At 47.2% G+C, this 27,295-nt stretch overlaps 1 protein-coding gene across 5 annotated transcripts in view; it reads left to right on the forward strand.

Annotated features, from left to right (window-relative positions):
* The window catches only part of DGKD (diacylglycerol kinase delta), a 130,457-nt gene that overhangs the window by 60,913 nt on the left and 42,249 nt on the right, over positions 1–27,295 (forward strand). For 4 of the 5 annotated variants that reach the window (XM_049888476.1, XM_049888477.1, XM_049888475.1 and 1 more), the window contains 4 exons: positions 25,277–25,381; positions 25,681–25,813; positions 26,694–26,800; positions 27,122–27,247. In XM_049888476.1, coding sequence (XP_049744433.1) covers positions 25,277–25,381; positions 25,681–25,813; positions 26,694–26,800; positions 27,122–27,247 — 471 coding nt within the window. Of the gene's footprint in view, positions 1–3,204; positions 4,926–25,276; positions 25,382–25,680; positions 25,814–26,693; positions 26,801–27,121; positions 27,248–27,295 lie in introns of those variants that run through there. The other variant, XM_049888478.1, reaches the window with a different exon arrangement.

Raw genomic sequence — 27,295 nt, forward strand, 5'->3', positions numbered from 1 at the left:
TGATGTCGCCGCCTGTTCAAGTTTAGAGTTTTCAGTGCCTTATGTGTCCTTCCTCTAGTTAATTAAACCAAGTTATTTATACTCAACTCCTGGAGGATAAAGAGGGCTCTGTTTCTGCGGCCGGGGTGTTGTTCTCTGTGTCATGGTGAGGATGTGTCTCAGTTAAAATTAGATCTGGGCTGTTTACCAGAAAACCCAAGCAGCAGTGGCTTAGATAAGGTAGAGGCTTATTTTCCTCTCTTGTAGAAAGACCAGAGCTAGCCATCTCTGGGGGTGTGGCCCAGGCTCCTGCCCCGCTTCAGCTCTGCTATTCTAGCACGTGGGTTCATGTTCAAGGTCACCCGGTGGATGCAGCTGGAGCAGCTGGGTCAGGGAGCTGCCCCCAGAGATGTCAGCTCAGGTGTCTCCTTTGTGGTCTCTAGCTGTAGGGATGGCAGAAATGTCATGTTTTAGCCAGGCCTGGCCACCCAGAAAAACACCAAAGAAAACCCAACCAGTTGCTACTGAGTCAGTTCCAACTCATAGCAACCCCATAGGACAGAGTAGAACTGCCCCATTGGGTTTCCCAGGAGCAGCTAGTGGATTCGAACAGCCGACCTTTTGATTAGCAGCCAACCTCTTAACCACTGCGCCACGAGGGCTCCGGAAAAAAAGAAAAAGCTATAAGCATATTTAAAAACACCTTTTACTATAGAAAATTCAGAAAATACAGGAAACCAGGAAGAAAAAAAATCCCTCAACCTCACCACTCGACATGTTGACTTCCAATTTCCAGGCTCGTGTCTGTCCTGCCTTTTCAGTCTTTTTGTTTGTGTCTTAGTCATCTAGCGCTGCTGTAACAAATACCACAGGGGGGTGGCTTTCACAAACAGAAGTTTGTTTTCTTACAGTTAGGAGGCTAGAAGTCTGAATTCAGAGTGCTGGCTCTAGGGGAAGGCTTTTCCTGTCTGTTGGCTCTGGAGGAAGGTCCTTGTCTCTTCAGTTTCTGTTCCTTGGTTCCTTGGAGATCTCCTTGTGTCTTGGCATCTATCTTACCCCGTCTCTCTTTCTGCTCCCTTGTTTAATCTCTCTCTCCTTTTTTTAAAAAATGTTTTATTGTGTTCTAGGTGAAAGTTTACAGAGCAAATTGTACACAGAGTGTTCCATGACATTGATTGCAATCTCTACACTGTGTCAACACTCTCCCCATTTCCTCCCTGGGTTCCCTGTTGCCTTTCGTCGGGTTTTCCTATCCCTTCCTGCCTTCTCATCTTTACTTTTGGGCAAATGTTGCCCTTTTGGTCTCGTGTAATTACTTGTTCTATGGAGCACATTCTTTTTGGGTGTTATTGTTTATAGGCCTGCCTGTTGTTTGGCTGGAGTGGTTTCCAAGAGTGGCTGCAGTTCTAAGTCAGAGCAGTATCTTAAGGCCATAGTCTTGGGGGTTCCTCCAGTCTCTTTTTTTATGATTTTGATTTTTTGTTCTACATTTTTCTCCTGTTCTGTCCGGGACCCTTTATCGTGATCCTGGTCAGAGCCACTGGTCGTGGTAGCTGGGCACCATCTAATTCTTCTGGTCTTGGGGTTGTGTAGGTTGCGGTGCATGTGGTTCGTTAGTCCTTTGGACTAATTGCTCCCTTGAGTCTGGTTTTCTTCACTGTCCTTTACTGGGGATGGGAAGAGACCACTAGTTGCATCTTAGATCTTTTTATATTTCAAAAGAGATCAACTCTTGATACATCCTCCACTAATCCTGCCTCATTAACACAACAAAGACAGCCCATTCCCAAATGGGATTATAACCACAGGCATAGAGGTTAGGATTTACAACGCATATTTTTGGAGGACGTCGTTCAATCCGTAACTGTCTGTCTGTTTTCTGCCTGCGTCCCTGTGCCATGACTGACGTATGGACATGGCTTTGTTGAGGGTGGACCCTGGCCAAGCCAGCAGACACAGCCGTGTGCACCTCTGGCCACGCTGCTCTGGGAAGTGTTACTGCTTAATCAGGTTGACCTTTAGCGATTAGAGAATTAGACCTTCCTCCTGGCTGCACAGAGGTCGCTTGTGAGCTTTTCCTTCTCTGTTTTGTTTTGTCTTTTCCAGATAACATTAATTGTAATGTCATCATAGATAGCTTGAGCCTACCCGTTGCTGTCCAGCCGATTCCGACTCCTAGTGACCCTATAGGACAGAGTAGAACTGCCCCAGAGGGTTTCCAAGGCTGTAATGTTTATAGAAGCAGACTGCCACATCTTTCTCCTGTGGAGCGGCTGGTGGGTTTGAACCACGGACCTTTTGGTTGGCAGCTGAGCGCTTAACCACTGTGCCACCGGGGCTCCTCACTTGGGTCTATGTGCATCAGATATTTCCAGAGAGAAATGGGTAAATTATGATAGCTTGGTGGCCGCCGGAACGAAAGCTGAGAAAGCGCTCCCATTCTGCTCCCTGTCATTCGCATGTCCTTAGATGCTGTTATGCCTGGGGACTCCTAGGTATTTAGGCTCTTAACTTCTAGCTGATCGTTCCCCTCTGCAGCAGCCAAGAGAGAGGTGCAATATGTAGTGTCTTTTCTGCTGGGCGTGTTTCTCTGACAAAAAGTACGCGACCCCGCTGCGGGCCAGCAGGTCAAGCGCAGCCCTGCAAGCACCCAGGCCACTGTCCCCCCCTTCCTCTTAGTGTGGTCACCCGTGTTCCGGGCTCTGGGCTGCGGCTGGAATTGCTTGTTGCTGCTCACATCTCTGCCTTCACCCAGTGCCTGACTCTCTCAGCAGTAGCACCTCCCTGTCCACGAAGCTTCTCTACTTTTGTAAAAAGTAAAGTTTTTTTTTTTTAAGTTCTATATTTACTTATTTCCTTACGTATTCTAATGGTGCTGGTATTTTTATTAGCATCACTGTTGTTTTTGTTCCTGCTTGGTTACAGAGTTGCATAGGTTTGGCGTGGTCTGGCCCAGCTCATTTTTTCCCACGACATTATTATTTTTATCTTGCGTGTTCGCAGAGTGTAGCTTTTTGCAGGAACTCAAATACCACTTTATAGGAAGAACACCTGTAATGTTTTACCAATGCTAAAATTCTTTTTTATTCTTTTTTTTAGAGAAATAACATGTTCTTTATAAATAATAAAGTACAGATGGCCAAAACAAACAAAAGAACACTCAGAAGGCTAATCACCGAGACCGTGGAGATAAACACTGTTCTGTAGACATGAGTGGGGGTGGAGGGTAGGGGGCAGGGATGGGAGATTTGGGGCATTCAGCAGTGTTGAGACATTTTTGTTGACATGGCTGGCAGTGTGTGTTTGTGTGGATGGAGGCCAGGGATGCTGCTAAACTCCCTGCAATGCCAGGACAGCCCCGGAACGAAGAGTCATTTAGTCCAAAATGTCATAGTGCCAAGGCTGAGAAAGCCTGACAGAGAAAAATGTTTTTTTAAACCTTATTTCTATGGCTATCGACAAATATACTTTAGTTTTACAATCCAAAAACCAGACCTATTGCTGTCTAGTTCATTCTGACTGCTAGCGACCCTATAGGACAGAGTAGAATTGCCCCATAGGGTTTCTGAGGCCGTAATCTTTATGGAAGCAGACTGCCACTTCCTTCTCCTATGGAGCAGCTGGCCAGTTTGAACTGTTCACCTTTCGGTCAGCATGCGAGTGCTTAACCACTGCGCCGTCAGAGTGCCTCAGTTTTACAAAAAGTGGAATCAGTGATAAGTACTAGTTTGTAACCTACTTTTTAAAGTTTATTATATTGTGAATGTCTTTCTGTGTTCGTATATATGCATTCTCATTTAAAAATAAGGGTATTCTGTTGTATGGACATGCCATGATTTATGTCACCAGTCACCGATGTTAGGGTTAGGTGATTTCTGGTGTTCTGCCGCTAGAGACGTGCTAGGATTTGTTTGTGTGATTTCCTGCCCACTGTGGGCACCACCTCTGAATCTGAGATGCCGTTTCTTGAGTGATAATATTCCCTTTCTCCTTCAGGTTCCCTGCTGGGGTTGTATCTAACATTGCCCCACTCGTGAACACACTTCAAAGGTTAATGAAGCAATGTCGAAATAGTGACTAGATAAATAACACTGAATATTTTTGTCATGTTTCACTTGAACTCAAATAACTTTTTTTTTTTTTTTTAGCTATATATCATTATAAATGACACGTGATTTTAACTTCTATGCTTTGTGGGGTCTTGTTTGCTGTCCTGGGATGCCTGGGTCTGCTTTCTAGTGTGGACCCTCGAGGTTGATCATCTGGGGGGGTGGGTCCCCCTCCTTGCCCAAGAGATGCCCTGGGACAGGAGTGAGGTGAAGCTTACAGGGGTGACTGTCATGTCTGGGCTCACTTTTGGGGGGCGGGCAGCATAAAGAGTTAGGTGGAGGGATGTTGGAGAAATGGCACAGCGTGGGGCCTGGATTTACGCTGTTGGTGGCTCTGACCCAGGGGCCCTCAGGAGGTTGTTTGTGTGGTGGGTCTATTTTTGGGTCTCATGGCGCCCTGTGAGGAAGTCCACTGCTACGCACATCCAGGTGTCTGAATAGTCTGTGTCTCAGGGGGCATGAGGTGGGGAAATGGTATGGAGTGAGCCTAGTGTCCGGGCGGCATCGAGCAGCAGGATGTGAGTAAGAGGAAGTGACAGAGATTGCCGAGGCCAGATGCTCGTTCCTGGCCACCTTCACAGCTCTGCAGGCCAGGGGCTATATTTAACCGAATATTCCCAAGTTCCTGGCCCTGCCCTCCTCTGTCTCCTGTCCACTTTCTGTTGGTGGCTGCATTGTACGGGCCGATTTGTTCTCGGACTTCTCTGGCCTGTTTTGGGTGCTGCACAGGTGGCCACCCAGCAGCTTTAAAGCTCTGAGTTTGTTCTTGTTGAGCGACTTCAATTCCGATGCCCTGTGAGCAGCTGGAAAACGTTCTGAGAGAGGCAAGAGCAGCAGGTAAGAGCCCTAGGTGCTAGTGATGGTCAGACGTGGGGGGCTGTTGGGGAACAGTGAACGTGGAAGGTTGTAGCATGAAGTAATGCGAGCCATTGCAGATTGTTGTAAGACCCTGGAGAGGGCTGATTTAAAAAAAAATTAAAACAAATCAAGTCGGTCTCTCATACAAAAATTTATATACACCTTGCTATATACTTCTAGTTGCTCTCCCCCTGATGAGACAGCACACTCCTTCTCTCCACTATTTCCGTGTCTATTCAGCTAGCTCCTGTCCCACCGTGCCTTCTCATCTCCCCTCCAGACAGGAGCTGCCTACGTAGTCTCATGTGTCTACTTGAGCCAAGAAGCTTACTCCTCACCAGTATCATTTTCTATCTTATAGTCCATTCCAATCCCTGCCTGAAGAGTTGGCTTTGGGAATGGTACCTGTCTTGGGCTAACAGAAGGTTTGGTGACCATGACCTCTGGGGTCCTTCTAGCCTCAGTCAGATCATTAAGTCTGGTCTTTTTATGAAAATTTGAGGTCTGCATCTCAGCGCTCTCCTGCTCTCTCAGGGGTTCTCTGTTGTGTTCCCTGTCAGGGCAGTCATCGGTTGTAGCTGGGCACCATCTAGTTCTTCTGGTCTCAGGGTGATGTAGTCTCTGGTTTATGTGGCCCTTACTGTCTCTTGGGCTCATAATTACCTTGTGTCTTTGGTGTTCTTCATTCTCCTTTGCCCCAGGTGGGTTGAGACAAATTGATGCGTCTTAGATGGCCACTTGCTAGCGTTTAAGACCCCAGATGCCACTCACCAATGTGGGATGCAGAATGTTTTCTTAATAGATTTTATCATGCCAGTTGACTTAGATGTCCCCTAAACCATGGTCCCCAAGCCCCTGCCCCTGCTACTGTGGCCTTCAAAGTATTTGGTTTATTCAGGAAACTGCTTTTGGTTTAGTCCAGTTATGCTGACCTCTCCTGTATTGTGTGTTGTTTTTGCCTTCACCTAACATAGTTCTACTACCTAGTGAATACCCCTCTCCCTCCCTCCCCACTCTTTTAACCATCAAAGAATATTTTCTTCTCTATTTTAAACTGTTTCCTGAGTTCTTATAATAGTGGTCTCATACAATATTTGTCATTTTGTGAGTGACTAATTTCGCTCAGCATGATGCCTTCCAGATTTCTCCATGTTATGAAATGTTTCACAGATTCATCATTGTTCTTTAGCAATGCGTAGTATTCCATTGTGTGAATATACCATGATTTACTTATCCGTTGATGGGCGCGTTGGTTGCTTCCATCTTTTCCCTGTTGCAAACAGTGCTGCAGTGAACATGGGTGTGCATATATCTGTTTGTGTAAAGGTTCTTATTTCTATAGGATATATTCCAAGGAGTGGGATTGCTGGATCGTATGGTAGTTCTATTTCTAGCTTTTTAAGGAAGCGCCAAATCGATTTCCAAAGTGGTCGTACCATTTTACATTCCCACCAGCAGTGTAGAAGTGTTCCAGTCTCTCCAACATATATCATTTTGTGTTTTTTGGATTAATATCAGCCTTGTTGGAGTGAGATGGCATCTCATTGTAGTTTTTTTTTTTTTTTTTATTAACTTTTATTGAGCTTCAAGTGAACATTTACAAGTCAAGTCAGACTGTCACATATAAGTTTATATACACCTTACTCCGTTCTCCCACTTGCTCTCCCCCTAATGAGTCAGCCCTTCCAGTCTCTCCTTTCATGACAATTTTGCCAGCTTCCAACTCTGTCTATCCTCCCATCCCCCCTCCAGACAGGAGATGCCAACACAGTCTCAAGTGTCCACCTGATATCATTAGCTCACTCTTCATCAGCATCTCTCTCCCACCCACTGTCCAGTCTCTTTCATGTCTCCTGAGTCGTCTTCGGGAATGGTTCCTGTCCTGGGCCGACAGAAGGTTTGGGGACCATGACCGCCAGGATTCCTCTAGTCTCAGTCAGACCATTAAGTATGGTCTTTTTGTGAGAATTTGGGGTCTGCATCCCACTGATTTCCTGCTCCCTCAGGGGTTCTCTGTTGTGCTCCCTGCCAGGGCAGTCATCGGTTGTAGCCGGGCACCATCTAGTTCTTCTGGTCTCAGGATGATGTAAGTCTCTAGTTCATGTAGCCCTTTCTATCTCTTGGGCTTTTAGTTATCGTGTGACCTTGGTGTTCTTCATTCTGCTTTGATCCAGGTGGGTTGAGACCAATTGATGCATCTTAGATGGCCGCTTGTTAGCATTTAAGACCCCAGACGCCACATTTCAAAGTGGGATGCAGAATGTTTTCATAATAGAATTATTTTGCCAATTGACTTAGAAGTCCCCTTAAGCCGTAGTCCCCAAACCCCGGCCCTTGCTCTGCTGACCTTTGAAGTATTCAGTTTATCCCGGAAACTTCTTTGCTTTTGGTCCAGTCCAGTCCAGTTGAGCTGACCTTCCATGTATTGAGTATTGTCCTTCCCTTCACCTAAAGCAGTTCTTATCTACTAATTAATTAGTAAAAAACCCTCTCCCACCTTCCCTCCCTCCCCACCTCGTAACCACAAAAGTATGTGTTCTTCTCAGTTTTTACTATTTCTCAAGATCTTATAATAGCGGTCTTATACAATATTTGTCCTTTTGCCTCTGACTAATTTTGCTCAGCATAATGCCTTCCAGGTTCCTCCATATTATGAAATGTTTCACAGATTCATCACTGTTCTTTATCGATGCGTAGTATTCCATTGTGTGAATATACCACAATTTATTTACCCATTCATCCGTTGATGGACACCTTGGTTGCTTCCAGCTTTTTGCTATTGTAAACAGAGCTGCAATAAACACGGGTGTGTATATATCTGTTTGTGTGAAGGCTCTTATTTCTCTAGGGTATATTCCGAGGAGCGGGATTTCTGGGTTGTATGGTAGCTCTATTTCTAACTGTTTAAGATAACGCCAAATAAATTTCCAAAGTGGTTATACCATTTTACATTCCCACCAGCAGTGTATAAGAGTTCCAATCTCTCCGCAGCCTCTCCAACATTTATTATTTTGTGTTTTTTGGATTAATGCCAGCCTTGTTGGAGTGAGATGGAATCTCATTGTAGTTTTGGTTTGCATTTTTCTAGTGGCTGATGATTGTGAGCATTTCCTCATGTATCTGTTAGCTACCTGAATGTCTTCTTTGGTGAAGTGCCTGTTCATATCCTTTGCCCATTTTTTAATTGGGTTATTTGTCTTTTTGTCCTTGAGCTTTTGTAGTGTCATGTAGATTTTAGAGTTCAGACACCTATTGGAAATGTCATACCAAAAAACTTTTTCCCGGTCTGTACGTAATCTTTTTACTCTTTCAGTGAAGTGTTTGGATGAGCATAGGTGTTTGATTTTTAGGAGCTCCCGGTTATCTAGCTTCTCTTCTGCTGTTTGTGCATTGTTAGTAATGTTTTGTGTACTGTTTATGCCATGTATTAGGGCTCCTAGCACTGTCCCTATTTTTTCTCCCATGATGTTTATCATTTTAGCTTTTGTATTTAGGTCTTTGAATCATTTTGAGTTAGTTTTTGTGCATGGTGTGAGGTATGGGTCTGGTTTCTTTTTTTTACAGATGGATATCCACTTTTTTTTTTTTTTTTATCCACTTACATCAGCACCGTCTGTTAAGGAGACTTTTCCCCATTTAACTGACTTTGAGCCTTTGTCAAATATCAGCTGCTCGTATGTGGATGGATTTATGTCTGGATTCCCAGTTCTGTACCATTGGTCTACGTATCTGTTGTTGTACCAGCATCAGGCTGTTTGACTGCTGTGGCACTATAATATGTTTTAAAATCAGGTAGTGTGAGGCCTCCCACTTTGTTCTTTTTCAGTAATGCTTTACTTATCCAGGGCCACTTTCCCTTCCATATGAAGTTAGGGATTTGTTTCTCCAACTCATTAAAAAATGTCATTGGAGTTTGGATTGGAATTGCATTGTCTCTATAGATCGCTTTTGATAGAATAGAAATTTTTATAATGTTAAGTCTTCCTATCCATGAGCAGGGTATATTTTTCCATTTATGTAGATTTCTTTTGGTTTCTTGCAGTAGTGTCTTGTGGTTTTCTTTGTATAGGTCTTTTACATCTCTGGTTAGATGTATTCCTAAGTATTTTATCTTCTTGGGGGCTACAGTAAATGGTATTCATTTGGTCATTTCTTCTTCAATGTTCTCTTTTTTGGTGTAGAGGAATGCAACTGATTTTTGTATGTTTATCTTGTATCCTGATAGTCTGCTGAACTCTTCTGTTAGTTTCAGTAGCTTTCTTGAGGATTCTTTAGGGTTTTCTGTGTATAAGATCATGTCATTTGCAAATAGAGATACTTCTTTCTTACCAATCTGGATACCCTTTATTTCTTTATCTAGCCTAATCGCTTTGGCTAGGACCTCAGCACAATGTTGAATAAGAGTGGTGATAAAGGGCATCCTTGTGTGGTTCCCCATCTTTCAGACCGTCTCCATTTAGGATGATGGTGGCTGTTGGCTTTGTATAAATGCCCTTTATTATGTTGAGGAGTTCTCCTTCTGTTTCTACTTTGCTGAGAGTTTTTATCATGAATGGGTATTGGACTTTGTCAAATGCCTTTTCTGCATCAATTGATAAGATCATGTGGTTCTTGTCTTTTATTTATGTGATGGATTACATTGATTGTTTTTCTAATGTTGAACCATCCCTGCATACCTGGTATGAATCCCACTTGGTCAGGGTGAATTATTTTTTTTGATAAGTTTCTGAATTCTATTCGATTGAATTGTGTTGAGGATTTTTGCATCCTAGTTCATTTTTTAGTTCATAAGGGATATAGCTTTGTAATTTTCTTTTTTTGTGGTGTCTTTACCTGGTTTTGGTTTCGTGGATATGCTGGCTTCCTAGAATGAGTTTGGGAGTATTCCATTCTTTTCTGTGCTCTGAAATACCTTTAGTAGTAGTGGTAACTCTTCTCTGAAAGTTTGGGTAGAACTCTGCAGTGAAGCCATCCAGACCAGGGCTTTTTTTTTGTTGAGAGTTTTTTTGATTACCTTTTCAATCTCTTCTTTTGTTATGGGTCTATTTAATTGTTCTACCTTTGTTTGTGTTAGTTTAGGTAGGTAGTGTGTTTCTAGGAATTCATCCATTTCTTCTAGGTTTTCAGATTTGTTAGAGTGTAAGTTTTCATAGTAATCTGATATGATTCTTTTAATTTCGGTTGGGTTTGCTGTAATATCGCCCAGCTCAATCTTATTCAGGTTATTTGCTTCCTCTCCTGTTTTTCTCTTGTCAGTTTGGCCAATGGTTTATCGATTTTATTAATTTTTTAAAAGAACTAGCTTTTGGTCTTAACCCTTCAATTTTTTTAAAAATAGAGAACACTCTATTTTATTAAGTTCTGCTCTAATTTTTATTATTTACTGTCTTCTGGTGCCTGTGGGTTTCTTTTGTTGCTCTCTTTCTATTTGTTCAAGTTGTAGGGATAATTCTTTAATTTTGGCCCTTTCTTCTTTTTGTATGTGTGCGTTGATGTGTCTTCATCCACATGTTTTAAGCAGTCTTTGTTCCTCACCTGGCCAGACTGAAAGCCTGCATGTGGAGTAAGGCTCTCTGCAGTGAATTCTGTTACCTGAGTTTTATCACTGGAGGCAGTTCCCCCAGATTCCTAAACAAGCCCTGAGGAGATGGGACAGTTCTACACAGCGCTCAACCCTCACTGTTTTGCCCATGGAGCCTCTCCACGCCCTCGCAGGCAGGCCCTCTTAGGTGCTGTGCTAGTTGCCTAGGGCTCTGTAACAAAGTGCCACCAAGTGGGTGGCTTTAAACAGCAGAGATTTGTCGTCTTTCAGTCTGGAGGCTGGGAGTCTGAATTCAGGGTGTCAGCAGGCCATGCTCCCTCCGAAGGGGAAAAGATCCTTTCTTGCCTGTCTCACTCCTGGCAGCCCCCGGCGCTCCTTGGCTTACAGCTTCAGGATAGCCCCATTGTCATATGGCCATCTTCCCTCCACACGTCCCTTGTCTCCTCTCCTCTTGCATGAGGACACCACTCAGATGGGATCAGGACCCACCCTATCTGTTATGACCTCCTGTTAACTGATAAAATCTTCAAAGACCCCATTTCCAGACTAGGTCATGTTTCCAGGTATGGGGATTAAATCCCCAGCGTAAGTTTTTTGGGGGACACCATTCATTCCATAACAGAGCCCATGGGACTGCTCGGTGCCCAGTGCCTGGCATCTGCTGGTGTTGTCCACACTCGCTGTAGGAATAACCGCTGAACCAACCACCTGCTTCCATATGTCATCTCCTATGCCCTGGACTGTGCTAGCTGTTCTGCATGCCACCCCAGGGGATGGGAAACCCACAGGCTCCCTGCGGACCAGTGACCGTCTTCTGGACCATAATGGGTGATGGCTACCACTGGTACTGATCCTGGCCAAATGCCATTCTTGGATGGTCACACTTAGTCCTCCAGTGCCCCTGGAGTTTTCAGGTTAAGAAGTTGAGGTTCAGAGAGAGTAAGTGATTTGTACCGAGAACTCTGACTTGATTGTGTTCCTAGCCACTAGGCTGTGTGGCCCATCTCTGTCACGTGGCCGGTCCCATTGTTGAAGCTTTGTACACAAGTTATCATTTGAGCAGCAGGACATGTTTCCCTGTATGCTTCAAGAATTCTCAACAAGGACGTTTCTGGGGTTCCATGTTAGTTTCCAGTGGACGCCACTCAGATTCACGGAAGGCTACGCTGGTAAAGGTGTTTGGTGGTCTCTGAAAGCTTCCATCTAAGGGCCCTAACCCCTGCCAGAGCAGGGGGCGGTGCTTCATAAAGCAGCACCTTATTTTCATACACTCAACCAGCTATTTAGGATTGAAGAGGCTACTCTAGGATGGGAGGCGTGAGAGACAAATGAAGAGGGGTTGCGTCTGCTGTGAAAGAACAGTCATGCGTGGGGGTGAGGCCTGGAGGGCGGTGGGAGAAGCCACGGGAACAGTTCGTAGAGGTGGTACATGTGGTGAGCAATGTGCCCGTGGTTTTAGAATGAGTGGATACTAAGCTCAGGGCTCAGGAGACTCCCTGAGTTTTACCAATAGGATCATCTGCAAACAGGCTTTCAGACTGACCCACGCCCTTCTCTAAGACTGAGTTGCAAATACCAGGCGGGACTCTCCAGGTTTCTAGCTCTGGCTTGGGTATGTTAGCACTTGGTTCCAAAACATTTACCGAGTTTAAAAATAATGAAATATTTCAGGCATTAATAAAGTAACAGAATGAACAACTGTGTACACTTCCTAGCCTGAGACACACACTGTGGATATAATTGAGGCCCTTAGCATGCCCTTTCCTATCCTGTCTCTCCCGTCCTCCCACCCCAACATCCCCACTTTTCTGAGTTTGGTGTTCGACAAATAGTATTGTTTGGGCTATGGTAAGATGTCACATAAATAGTATCATTGCTTACACCTCCTTTTTTCACACAGAGTTGTTTCTGAGAATTCTTGATATGGATATGTTAAGTGGCTGAAGGTTTAAAGCCACTGATTCCTGGAATTAAATCAGAGTTTCTTTGGGGTGGGGCATGAGCTTGAGAACTTTTTACAGGGGCAGCCAGGGTTGAGGACCACGGCTCTCTGTAGTTAGTTTTCATGGCCTGTGTATGGAATATCTCACCATCGAGTTGGGTTTTTCCAGATTTTTGCCGTTAGGAACAGTACTGCCACGGACACTGCCACACAGCACTGCCCCGGACGCTCCCACACAGGGCGACCACATATACTCCCACACAGCACTGCTCCAGACACTCCCACACAGCACTGCCACATACACTCCACACAGCATTACCACATACACTCCACACAGCGCTGCCACATACACTCCACACAGCGCTGCCACATACACTCCCACACGGCGCTGCCACATACACTGCCACACAGCACTGCCACACAACACTGCCGTACATCACTGCCACATACACTCCCACACAGCACTGCCACATACACTCCCACACAGCGCTGCCACATACACTCCACACAGAGCTGCCACATACACTCCCACACAGCACTGCCACATACACTCCCACACAGCGCTGCCACACAGCACTGCCCTACAGCACTGTCCTGGACACTCCACACAGCACTGCCACATACACTCCCACACAGCGCTGCCACATACACTCCACACAGCACTGCCACGTACACTCCCACACAGCGCTGCCACGTACACTCCCACACAGCGCTGCCACGTACACTCCCACACAGCGCTGCCACGTACACTCCACACAGCGCTGCCACATACTTGCCACACAATACTGTCACATACACTCCCACACAGCACTGCCACATACACTCCCACACGGCGCTGCCACGTACACTCCCACACGGCGCTGCCACGTACACTCCCACACGGCGCTGCCACGTACACTCCCGCACGGCGCTGCCACGTACACTCCCGCGCGGCGCTGCCACGTACACTCCCGCGCGGCGCTGCCACGTACACTCCCGCGCGGCGCTGCCACGTACACTCCCGCGCGGCGCTGCCACGTACACTCCCGCGCGGCGCTGCCACGTACACTCCCGCGCGGCGCTGCCACGTACACTCCCGCGCGGCGCTGCCACGTACACTCCCGCGCGGCGCTGCCACGTACACTCCCGCGCGGCGCTGCCACGTACACTCCCGCGCGGCGCTGCCACGTACACTCCCGCGCGGCGCTGCCACGTACACTCCCGCGCGGCGCTGCCACGTACACTCCCGCGCGGCGCTGTCACGTACACTCCCGCGCGGCGCTGCCACGGACACTCCCATAGAGCACTGGCATGTACGCTCCCACATTCGCTGCCACGTACACTCCCACACGGCACTGCCACAGACACTCCCATACACTGCTACTGTAGAGATTCTCATACCCGTCTCCTTGGGCATGGGGTCAGGAGTCTCTGTTTCTAAGGGTATATTTGCCAAGCGAGTTCACCTTCAACATGATGAGAGATGACAAGTTTCTATCCCAAATTGTGTTTTGTTAAACTTTCACTGTGGTGGTAATGTGTGAGTGACCTCATTTCTCCACCTTGTCTTTAACACTTCTTTAATGGAGGCAGGCTCTCAGTGAAGATCTCGTGGGTGAGGGATGAGGAACCTGGGATTGAGGCAGTGTTCTGTGCCATGATTTTAACAGACTCTCCCATCTCAGCACATCCAGAATTGAACCGCAAACCCCCTCACCTGTAATGCTGCCTAATATGCTCCTTTCCCATCTCAAGATGGCAACCAGGGAGTGATTGTTGGCTTTTCCTTTGTCTCTCACCCCACCCAACATGTCAGGAAACCCTGTTGGCTGTGCCTCCAGAGTATCTCCAGAGTCCAGTCTCCCCCACCTCCCACCTCCACTGACTTCACCATCATCTGACGGGTTTATCGAGTGGCCCCCAGAAAAGTACCCTGACTTCTGCCCCACCCGCTTGCTGTCACCGCTGAAGGAGGCAACCAGAATATGCCTTCCTTACACCTAAGGCAGATGTGCCTGCCTTCCACGTAGACGCTGCCGGGCCCTCATTCCACCAGGAGGAAAAGTTGCCTGTTCTGCCTGCTCTCTCCTGCTCCTTCCCCCTTTCTAGCTCTGCCCACCAGCCAGGCTCCCACCTGAGGCCTTCATTCACTTAGCTCTTCCCTTCCCTCTTCATTCCAGTCTCTGTTTTGAAGCTGCCTCTCTGGGGGCCAACCCTGAGTGCCTGGCCTTGCCCTCCACCTGACTGCCTTTTTTGATCTATTTTTAAAGTGCTGTCACCAGCTAGTACTCCACATACTATGTAATTTAGTTATTATATGGTTTATTGTCTGCCTGCCCCGTTGAATGTGAGCACCATGCGTTTGTTTGTTCCAGTGAGGGACTGGGCTTCTGGCTTTATTTCTCAGGGAGAAAGGGAAGACTTGAGGCCTGAGCTGAGGATGGGTGTGGAGAGGGGTTGAAGTTGAGAGAAGTCTCTGACTGGGCATTGGGTGGCAGTGGTCAGGGTGGCCTGGTCAGCAGCATTCAGGAGGGGCAGGTATGTGCCTGTGGCCCTCCTTGGGGCAGTGGGTCTGTGGGTCTGGAGCTTAGAGGCAGCTATTTTTGGAACACTTGTTCTGGCAGTTTCTCTGGTGTTGTGTACACTGTTCTTTATGGGGGGAGGGGGGAGAGTAGTGTGGTGGCCCCACAGGACGTGCCTGCTGCTTGAGAGCATTCTGCGGTCCCCACGTCCTCTGCTCAATACTGGTATTCTGGCAGACACAGCTCCACTGATTGCTCGAGTTCTGCCATTTCCTGCGCACTCTGTCTCAGCTAGGCTTGAGCACCCAGGCGAGGTCCCTGCTGCCCCAGCCTGAGGACACGGCACTGGGACTCAGCACTCGTGTTTGCCCCTTGTCTTGGGCAATTGTTGACCAAGGCAGAGCAGCTCGAGGCTGTATACTGAAGGTGTATTGGCATAATGCCTGTCTTGGCAAGTCAGGCCTTCCTGCAGTTTGCACTCACTGTGGATAAAGGACTTCAGTGAGATAAGATTACATTTGTACTTTGTGCTGAGGAGAACACACCTGCCCTTATCCTTTAAAAAAAAAAAAAACCTGTCGCCCTGTAGTTGATTCCAACTCATAGCGACCCTGTAGGTCAGAGTAGAACTGCCCCATAGAGGTTCCAGGGAGTGCCCGGTGGATTTGAACTGCTGACCTTTTGGTTAGCAGCAGTAGCTCTTAACCACTGCACCACCAGGGTTTCTGTTTGTGTCCTTGAAGAGTACAGAATTGTTCTGGAGGTACTCCTTGGTTTTCCTAATTCTAACATTTTAGTTACTACAGAATGTTGTCAACTGTATTTTTTTTTTAGTTTAATTTTGAGGTAATTATAAATTCACATGCAGTCGTAGGAAAAATACAGAGAGATCCTATAAACCCTTTACCCAGTTTTCTCCCAGTGGTAACAGTTTACAAAACTGTAGTATACAGTCACAGCCAGGATATTGACATTGATACAGTCAAGATCTGGAACATTCTATCACCACAGGATCCTTCATACTGCCCTTTTATGGCCAAATCCACTTTCTTCCATCCCCCACCCGCTTCTTAACCCCTGGTGACCCCTCATCTGTTCTCCATTTCTGTAATTTGTCACTTCAAGAATGGAGTCATACAGTGTGTCTCCTTTGGGATTGGCTTTTTTTAGCCATGCTGGTTCCCTGGTGATTCATTGAGGTCATTGTGTGGATCGGTAGCTTGGTTGCTGAGTTGTGTTCCACAGTGTGGATGTATCACAATTTAACCGTTCACCCACTGAAGGACATCTGGGTTGTTTCCATTTTTTGGCAGTTATGAATCAGATTGCTGTAAACATTTGTGTACAGGTTTCTATGTGAACAAAAGTCTTCATTTCTCTGGGCTCAGTGCCCAGGAGTGCACTGCTGGGCTGTATGTAGTTGCATGTTTAGTTTTTTAAGAAACTGCCAAACCGTTTTCCAGAGTGGCTGTGCCATTTTACGTTCCCACCAGTGATGTGTGAGCCGTCCACTTTGTCCACATCCTCACCAGCATGGGTGCTGTGTTTTTTATTTTAGTCATTCTGATAGGTATGCAGTGGTTTAATTTGCTCCTCCTAATGCTAATTGTAGAAACCCTGGTGGTGTAGTGGTTAAGAGCTATGGCTGCTGACCAAAAGGTTGGCAGTTCAAATCTACCAGGTGCTTCTTGGAAACCCTGTGGGACAGTTCTGCTCTGTCCTATAAGGTCAGAATTGACTTGACAGCAGTGCTTTTTTTTTTTTTGTAAATGCGAATTTTTTTTTAAATCGTTAAGCACTTGGCAGCAGTTCGAACCCACCAGCGGCTCTGTGGAAGAAAAACCTGGCAATCTGCTCCCATAAAGATTACAGCGAAGAAAACTATGAGGCTGTTCTGCTCATAGAACAGACTTCACAGAATTAGAAACAACCACTACAACGATGGCTAATGATGGCACACTAGCATCTTTTGTGTGCATGTTGGCATCTGTGTGTCCTCTGACACTGAGGGAGGTGGGGCTTGTGACTGGCTGGCAGGGGTGGAATTTCTGGCTCCCTTCTTGGCCTTCTCTGATACCACCTGGCGGGGGTGTTGGGACCCCTCATTCCAGCCTATGAGGGTGGACGTCTAGGCTCCCCACCCTGCCTTCACTGGTGGTGGTAGGGTGGGACCACCGGTTTTCTGCAGTGTCTGGCTGGAGTACAGCAGTTAGCGTCTAAATGTTTTCTGCCTTGCTAGGCTGTCCCCTTCCTGAGCCTCTGGCTAGAGAGCAGGCTTCTTTGGAGCCTTTTCCCCTGTGCCAATTGGCGTTTCTAGGTCGCTGGCTTCTTCAGCTCCTGGTCTGGAATACATGAGACAAAAAAGAAAACCCAGGGGACACACCACGGTGTCATTCCTTGGGTCCCGAGGTCCCTAGCCAGTCTGCCTCCCCTTCTCCACCATTCAGTCCTACGTTTGTTTTATACAGAATGTCCAGGGTATCTAGTTGTACTTAGCAGAAGGAGTACTGAAAGGTACGTCTAGTCTATTCCGTCTTCCCAGAAGGGGGAGCCTGCTGGTTACTTTTATTCGTTTTTGAATCTGTGCACCCTGAGCTGGTGAGAACCTTAATGAAACCATTTCTAATTAAACCACTGGTCTGTTGCTGTGCTTTCCTCTGTAGTGGGCTTGACAGGTAGTCCTCCCTGGGCCTGGGAAGCAGAGGCTGAGATGGAGTTGGAGAGCACGAGGTTTATGGGAGAGGGGATAGGATGGGCAGGAGAGACTTCAGGCAGGGATGCCGGTCTGACACCTGTGAAAGGAGAGGATCAGAGGAAGCAGGATGGGGTGGGGGTGGGGAGGCCTCCGATTACCGTGCAGACCCGACAAGGTCTCAGCCCGCCCACTGGGGTGCTTCAGAGCCAAGACTGTCTGTCTGAGGAGTCTCAAGGTGGGCGGAGACAGCCAGCCCCCAGAGCTGGCTCAGTCCTCAGTCATTAGGAGCCTGAGTGTGGCTACAGCTTGAAAGGTGAGGTGGGTCCTAACACAGGGTCTCTCCTAATGGGGGATCTGGGTGGTGGTGTGCCCCGTGGCAGCCACAACTCACACCTGCAATCAGCCTTCTCACGTGACCCCATGCTATCATGGACAGTTCTCCACATGTTTTCCCCTGGACATAAGAACTAAGCTCCTTCCCTGTGATGTCATGTAGTGGAGCACATTGTACCTTCTTGGAGCCTCTACACCATGTTAGGCCCTCACTTGAGCCGTGTGTCCCCAGACCCTTCTCTCTCATATGGCCTGGCCACGCCCATCCTGTGCCTCACTGCCTGCGGCCTTTGGATGGGTGCAGGTTTGGGGCCTGGCCTGTGTTGCTGCAAAGGTGTTTGGTTTGGCCTGTGGCTCCAGTAGAACACAGCATTGCTATTTTTGTCATTTGAGGTATTGTTTACAGATCAGATGCCCGTCCAGATCCATGATGAGCAATCGTTGGACAGAACGTGGCAGCTTTGATTCGGTGACTCAGCCCGGTGGTGAATCAGTGAGCTGTCCTTGTCACTAGCCTCTGGACCTGATTCCTCCGTCTTCTCATTTGAACTCTTGGGAAACCTGGTCCGAGTGGGTGGGGCAGCCAGCCAGATGACCCGAGGTGACGTCGCTGTCATCCTCTGGCAGCTGGTCCTCTGGCTCCTGCCAGAACGGAAATGAGCTGCATCAGACACTGCTGTCCTCAGTGAGCCTGGGTGAGCCCCGGGGAGTGCAGAGGCCGTTGTAACTTCTGCCCAGCCACCCTCGTATTGTTCATTCACTTTGCCGCTTGGTCCTGCCATGCCCTCACTGGCTCTCTGAGATCAAGGGTTTGGATAGGAGACCCAAGCCCCCAAATCTCTCTCAGAACCAGCTTCCCATTCTCCTTGCCTCCTGAAGAGCCCTGCTCCGGTGTGAGGAGCAGAGAGGAAGAGGCAGGAGTCCGCCGGCCCTCCAGGCACCACCACTGCTTGCTGTGCCCGGGGAAGCTTCTAGGGGCCCTGAGGGCTGTTGGGAGCTTGCAGAGATTATGCATTCCAAAGAGGTAGAGTCATATGTGGGCCTGTGGTTCCAACAGCTGGGCAGGTATCAGGAATCCCAAGTGGCCTGTGCTGGGGCAGCAGGTGCAGATGGGGTCTGAGAAGCGAGGGGCTGCACAGAGAGGCAGGCCCAGTCATAGCTGGCCTGTGGGCAGCTAAGGGTGCGGATTTGGCAGTGACTGAAGAGATGTGGGGTGAGTTTTCTTTGTTGGAGATCTTCTGTGATGGTTCTCACAATGTGAGAGGTTAGCTATTGACCACTAGAATGGTCTTGGAAGGAAACACCCACCTGGAAAAGCCAGTTTTTGGTTATATCGTGAATGGTTTTGGCAATAACTTGCCTGCCTAGTGGTGCCCAATACCCCTCTCACCCCCACCCTCCTGCTTCGACACATGCTTCTCAAACGAGAAACAATATGGGCACTCCAGCTTGTAAAGGTTGTCACAGGGCCAGTGGAACCAAGATCTGAAACAGAACAGGACATAAAAAATCTCATTGCTATCTTCTGTAAATATCCTATTGCATAACTCCTAATAAAATCCCGAAGTTATCCAAAGCAAAGTATATTATCTTTCTCTTACTGTGTTTGTTTTACTAATAAAAAACTTTCAACTATTAAAACACACCCCAGATTTAATAATTAAAGAAACATTTGCCCAAATTTTATAGACAGAGGGAACCTTGATGGCGTAGTGGTTAAGTGCTACGGCTGCTAACCAAAGGGTCGGCAGTTCAAATCCGCCAGGCGCTCCTTGGAAACTCTGTGGTGCAGTTCTACTCTGTCCTATAGGGTCGCTATGAGTTGGAATCAACTCGACGGTTTTTGGTTTATAGACAAGACAGTAACTGATGAGAATTACTTAAACACGTGGAATCAGTAGATGGGTGATTGAAGTAAAAACCCACGAAAATTTAAATCACAGAATAGAAAAGCAATAAAGTCAACGAAACCAAAAATTGATTCTTTGAAAAGATCAGTGGAATTGACAAACCTTTAGCTTCACAAAATTAAGAGAAAGAGAGAAGACTCAAATTAGTAGAATCGGGGATGGAAGGTGGGGGTGTTAACTACTGACCTTGCAGGGGAAAAAAAAAAAAAAGGATTAGAAGAGAGTTTTTTTTTTTTTTTTAGGTGAAATGGGAAAATTCCTAAAAACACACAGACTACCAAGATGGACTCCAGAAAAATAGAAAACCTGTATAGACCTGTAACAAAGAGGTCGAATACCTGTAAAAATTACAGAGATTGAATCAGTAGTATTAATTATCATCATAATAAAACTTATAGCAAAGAAAAGCCCGGGACCAGATGGCTTCACTGAGGAATTCTACGAAATGTTTGGAAAAGAATTAACACCAGTCCTTTTCAAACTCTCCCAAAAGTTAGAAAAGGAGGGAATACTTCCTTACTTTGTCCTTGAGGCCAGTATTGCCCTCATACCAAAGCCAGACAAAAACATCACAAGAAAAGTATCCCGTGTAAGTGTAGATGGGAAAACCCTCAACAAAATACTAGCAAACCAAACCCTGCAGCATATTAAAAGGATTATACACCATGACCAAATGGGATTTATCCCAGGAATGCAAAAGTGGCTCGAAAGATGAAAACGGATCTATGTAATAGAGCACATTAACAGAATTGAAGGGAGGACAGAACCGCGTGATCATCTCGATAGACGCAGAAAGCATTTGACAAACCCCAACACCCTTTCCTTATTAAAAAAGAAAAAAAAGCATTCAACAGACCAGGAATAGAAAGGAACTTCTTCAGTCTGATAAAGGACGTTTATGACGAGCCCACAGCTAACATCATACTTAATGGTGAAAGGCTGAATACTTTCCCCCTAAGATCAGGAAGAAGACAAGGATGTCATCTCTTGCCTTTCGTATATAGCATTGTACTGGAAGTTCTAGCTAGGGCAGTTAGGCAAGAAAAAGAAATGAAAGGCATTCAGATTGGAAATGACGTGATGTTATGTGCATACATAAAAAAACAAAAAAAACCTTACCGTTGAGTCGATTCCGACTCACAGCCACCCTATAGGACAGGGTAGAGCTGCCTCATAAGCTTTCCAAGGCTATAAATCTTTACGGAAGCAGACTGCCACATCTTTCTCCTGCTGGAACAGTGGTGGGCTTGAACTACTGACCTTGCGGTTAGCAACTGGGCACTTAACCACTGTGCCACTGGGCCTCCTTGATCACATATATAGAAAATTCTGAAAATTCCACAAATAATTATTAGAGCCAGTAGAGTTCAGCAGAGTTGCAGGATGCAAGATCAGTATACAGAAATGAGTTGTGTTTCTCTTATGTTAGCAATGAACAATCCCTGAAGGAAAGTAAGAAAACAATTCCACTCATAATAGCGTCAAAAAGGATAAAATACTTAGGAATAAACTTAACCAAGGAAGTAAGGCTTGTACACTGCAAGCTACAAAAAAAATTAAAGAAGACCTATATATAAATGGAAAGACAGTATGGTAAAGATGGCAGTGTTACCCAAAGCAATAGGTTTACTGTGATCCCTATCAAAATTCCAATGGCCTGTTTTTGCAGAAATGAATAAGTCGATCCTAAAATTCACATGGAATTGCAAGGGACCCACAAAGAGCCAAAACAATCTTGAAAAAGAAGAAGAAAGTTGGAGGACTCACCCTCCTGATTTCAGAACTTATTGAATCAAAAGGGTATGGTGCTGGCCTAACGATAAACATAGAGACCAGTGGAATGGAAGTGAGAGCCCGGACAGAAGCCCATACACCTGCGGCCAGTTGATTTTCACAAAGGTGCGAAGACCATTCAATGTGGGAAAGAATAGTTTTCAACCAGCTATGCTGGGATGACCGCGTGCTCAGATGGGCAAAAATGAATTTGAATCTTTACCACACACACGAAACGGGTAAATCTCCATGATTCGGCAACAGTTTCTTTAATGTCACGTGAAAGACACCAACAACAAAGGAAAAAACATAAATGGGACCTCATCAAAATTAAAATCTTCTATGCGTCAAAACTGATGGAAAAAAATAAAAATTAAAAAAACCCATTGCTGTCGAGTTGATTTTGACCCATAGTGACCCTATAGGACGGAGTAGAACTGCCCCATAGAGTTTCCAAGGAGCACCTGGTGGATTCGAACTGGTTTTAACTGCTGCGCCACCAGGGTTTCCCAGAACGGATGAATGGATAAACAAAATGTACTCTATTTGTGCAATGACAGGAATGAAGTACTGATACATGCCATCACATGGGTGAACCTTGAAAACGCTTTGCTAAGAAGCCTGATAAAAAAGGCCGCCTATGCTGTGAGTCCATTTATATGAAATGTCCAGAATAGGGAAATCCATAGAGACAGGCAGTAGATGGCTGCCAGGAGCGGGGGGACCTGGGGGTGAGGGGAGACTGCCAAATGGGTATGGGATTTCTTTTCGGGGTGATGAAAGTGTTCTGGAATTAGGTAGTGATGGTTGCACAACTTTGTGAAGGTACCAGTGTCACTGAGTTGTGTACTTTAAAATGGTTAAAACGGCGCATTTTATGTTCTTTGCATTTTACCTAAATAAAACATACTACACACAAATGTTAAATCACAGTAACGTCTGTTGGTTAGGAGAAATGTTTCCCTCCTCTCTGATTCACCTTAAATTAGAATCCATGAGAATTTCTAAAAGCAGCAACTTTTGTGTTCCTCCTCCTCCCGTTGTTGAATAAACAGGAAAAGGAAGCTGAAGAATAAGGTAGCTGCAGAGACCAGTGTTTTGAGGTCCTGACCTGGCCCAAGGGTCCAGTTCTTTGTTTTAATATTTCACATTATACCTATCATCGGAAAATATTAAAAAAAAAAACAAAAGATTTTATAAAAATACAGTGTTCTGTGTGGGTTTTGAAAGCCAGACTGTGACTGAGGCTAGATAAAATAATTTGCTTGTTTTTTTTAAATCAATATTTTGTGAAAAATTTTCTTATTGCAAAGCTTATAAAATCTGTATTTAACGAAAATATTTTTAGTGCACGCTTGTTCATTTCACCATGGCTTGGCAGAAATGTGGGTGACTAACAGCAACAAAAAAAAACCAGACCCGCTGCTGCCGAATAGATCCTGACTCATAGTGACCCTACAGGACAGAGTAGAGCTGCCCCGTAGGATTTCCTAGGCTGTAATCTTTACAGGAGCAGACTGCCACGTCTTTCTCCCGTGGAGCAGCTGCTGCGTTTGAATAGCTGTCTTTTTTTAGTTAGCAGCCAAGCACGTAACCACCACGTCACCAGGGTTCTTACGTGTGATAGCCTGTTTAATGAAAGAGGTCATCTCTTCATAGAGCGTACCTGAGGGAGCCAGTGTAGTGACTGGTGACACAGGCGTTAAGCGCTTGGCTAACTGAAAAGTCGACAATTTGAACATACCAGTGGTTGTGTGGGAGAAAAGACTTGATGATTTGCTCCTATAAAGATTACAGCTTAGGAATCCCGATACGGCAGCTCTGCTGTGTCTCTTAAGGTGGCTGTGAGCCAGAATCGACTTGACGACACACACACCAACAGTGGTGTAGTGATTGGACAACTCAGTGACTGGGCTCAGGGGACTGAAGTTATATGACTTGAGTTTTATAATAAGGAGTTGGATTACATGATCTCTTAAAGTCGTGTTTTGTTTTCCTGAATGTGAGAATCTTAAGTGTGCCTGGTGCTGACGACATGGAGCGGAAGCTCTTGGCCCCCCGTGTTCCAGAGGCCCACACTCCGACGGCCACAGATAGGACAGTGGTCATGGTACCATTTGACGCTCAACCTTTCTGCTCCTCAAACACACCTGGCTTGTGCCAACCTCAGGGCCATCGGTAGGTTCCCAGGGAGCACGGGCCTTCCACTCACCCCATTCCCGTGACCCTGCTCTCTGGTCTTCGTGGCCCGTGTTCGTCTGTCTCTCCCCAATGTAAGTCCTGTGCGAGCAGGTGCCTTTCCCGCCTTGTTCTGTGAGGCCTCAGATCTAGGGCAGACACTTGACAGATGTTTGCTGAGCGGGCGGGTATCTTGAACGCAGTGATGTAGGTGTGCGCGTGGTGTGCCAAGCAAGGAGAGAGCGTCTGCCTCCTGCTCTCCAACTTGGGGAGGCCCTCGGCCCCTGGCCCCTGACTCAGGGTGGTTCTAGGCTTCTGGTCTCTGACTGGAGGCGGGGCTCTCGGTCCCTGGCCTCTGACTCGGGGTGGCGCTTGATCCCCCGCGCCTGACTGGGGGTGGGGGTGCTTAGCCCCCTGCCTCTGACTTCTCTCAGTGTCTCCCCTCACCCCCTCCTTGCCTTACCTCTTTCTACACCCAGCCCAGCCCTGTGTTTGTGAGCCACGGCCCAGTTCTACTCACCGCCCCCTGGGCTAAACTTTATAGGTAGTTTTAGGGAGATCACTGTAGAGAGAACTTCTAAAACATTGTTTATAAACGTTCTGAGCTAGAAACATGATTGCGCAATAACTTAAACAGGGTCTTCCTAAATTGAGTCAGTGGTGCAGTAGTTAAGTACTCAGCTGCTAACCGGAAAATCAGTGGTTCAAATCCACCAGCTACTCCAAGGGAGAAAGATGTGGCAGTCTACTTCTGTAAAGATTACAGCCTTGGCTGGCTGAATGGACACAGGAAATACAGGGCGGCAAGGAGGAGTGCACTGTCATATTGTAGGGAGAGCAACTAGGGTCACATAACAATGTGTGTATAAATTTTTGTATGAGAAACTAACTTGAACTATAAACTTTCACTTAAAGCACAATAAACAAACAAAAAAGATTACAGCCTCAGAAACCCTATGGGGCAGTTCTGCTCTTCCTGTAGGGTCGCTATGAGTAGGAATCGACTTGATGACACACAAAACAAGCACACAGGCCTTTCTACAGTGTCTAATACATAGTAAATAGTTGGTAAATGGAACCCTGGTGGCATAGCGGTTACGAGCTCAGCTGCTAACCAAAAGGTCAGCAGTTCAAGTTTACCAGCCACTCCTTGGAAATCCTATGGGGCAGTTCTCTGTCCTGTAGGGTCGCTATGAGTTGGAAGCGACTCCACAACAATGGTTTGGTTTTTTTTAATTTGGTAAATATCTCCTTTGTTGATGAATGTATAAACTAAATGAGCTCGTCTTTCTTGTTTGAGATTGTTCAAACCAGATTGTTGAGATGGCCATTTTTAGGTTTTTTTCTTCGAATGTATATATCTGACTGAAATATATAGTCCTTTTTCATAAACTCTGTCTTGGAGGTGGTTTCTCTAATGATGACAGTTGTTCGCGTCTGTCCTGTGTTTCTCTAGGTCATCACTCCATGTCGGAAGCTCATCTTGTGTGCTGATAACAGAAAAGAAATGGAAGATTGGATCGCGGCACTGAAGACTGTGCAGAACAGGGAGCATTTTGAGGTTAGAAAAGAAAGACCTCCCTTCTACAAACGCGTGCTGTTGCCTCTGTTGGCCTCCCCCGCGTAGCCTGCTGTCTGAGGGTCTCCCGCTGGGGCTGCGGTTCTGGGCCTCACTATCGCAGCATGTTCCTTGTAGATCAAGGTTTGTCGTTTATCCTGTCGGCTGACCTGTCAAGAGTATGGCGCTGTCCTTTGTGAGCCTCCTCCTCTCCCCTCTTGGGGGCTCTATCTAATGCTGTCCAAGTCACCACATTGAAGGGTTTCAGAGGCTCAGCTTACCCTCATCTGTCTGCCCTGCAGCCCACCCAGTACAGCATGGACCACTTCTCAGGGATGCACAACTGGTACGCCTGCTCCCACGCGAGGCCAACCTACTGCAACGTGTGCCGCGAGGCGCTGTCCGGGGTCACCTCCCACGGGCTGTCCTGCGAGGGTGAGGAGAGGGTCGTCACGCCGCCGGGGAAGGTGGCCCGAGGTTTTACTTGATGAAGTCCAGGAAATCCAAACGCAGGGCTCCGTAGAGAAGCCCATTGTCACCCACGCCTTCGGTGACTCTGTTCTTGTTTATTTTGCTAGCCAGGAGTCCCTGATAGATTGCTTTTTATAGTAATTGAACAGAGTAAAAGGAAGGGGAGTGGTAGTAAGGGAAACAAAGAGGAAACACAGAGAATGTAGAGGGAAAAGAGATTTTCTAAATACCGTCAGTCCCAGTGTGATTACACTCTGCCTCCTGTTGTGTCTGGGCAGACTGGCTTGTGGCCGTATGGATTGACCTAGAGGTTAAGGTTATGGTCCTTGGGCAAGGGGCCTGGTGGCTGGAGCAGTGAACTAGAACTGGAACTGGCAAACTGTGGCCATGGGCCAAATCCCGCCTGCCTCCTGTTTTTGAATAGCCCCTGAGCTTAAGCAGGGCCATTAAATTTTTAAATGGTTGAAAAAGTCAAAAGAAGAGTCATATTTCATGATGTGTGAAAACGACACGCAGTTCAAATTTTACTGTCAGTGAAGTGTTGTTGCTTTTGTGCTCCAGCGGCACAGTCACGTAGTGTGACAGTGACTGCCTGACCCGCAAAGCCCGAACTCCTTCCCGTCTGGCCCTGTGCGGAAAGCCTGCCCACCCCCGGCTGGTGCCCGGTGTTCAGTCTCCCTGCAGACACGTCCAGTGCTGCTGTCGCTGTCTCTAAGCACATGGGGACACAGTGTGCTTACTTCCCACCTGTCCTGGGCGACCAGGACGACTCCCGTAACACTGCATCCTCCAGCACACCTGCCTAGGATGGAGCCTGCAGACTGATAGGCGCCTTCTCTCCCAGTGTGCAAGTTCAAGGCCCACAAACGCTGTGCTGTGCGCGCGACCAACAACTGCAAGTGGACCACGCTGGCCTCCATCGGGAAGGACATCATCGAAGACGAAGATGGGGTATGGTGAGGGAGCCCGTGGGGCTCGGCGGGTTTACACGTCCCCGTTCCCCGCTCGCAGTCCCCACGTGCTCCCCTGCCGTGTGAGCTGGCACCTTCCTGGCCCATGCTCATTTGTGAAGGCCTCAGCAGGCAGCACGGGGTGGGGGCCCTGTGAGCAGTGCTGTGCCTGCAGGTGGGGTCGTGGCCTGGGCAGTGCTCTGCAGACCCTGCCTGACCTCTGCCCGAGGACACCCTGTCCCCGTGTGCTGAGTGCTGCCAGGGCCTTTTGGGTCTGGAGCCCCGGGAGCACCTCCATGTGTCCCCTGCTCTTGGCCTGCAGATTGCCATGCCGCACCAGTGGCTGGAAGGGAACCTGCCCGTGAGCGCCAAGTGCACAGTGTGCGACAAGACATGTGGCAGTGTGCTGCGCCTGCAGGACTGGCGCTGCCTCTGGTGCAAGGCCATGGTGAGCGTGCATGTGTGGCTGGCACGGCGGGGCCCCACTGCCTTGCCT

This window comes from Elephas maximus, chromosome 6 (assembly GCF_024166365.1).
Source record: "Elephas maximus indicus isolate mEleMax1 chromosome 6, mEleMax1 primary haplotype, whole genome shotgun sequence".
Classification (NCBI taxonomy): domain Eukaryota; kingdom Metazoa; phylum Chordata; class Mammalia; order Proboscidea; family Elephantidae; genus Elephas; species Elephas maximus.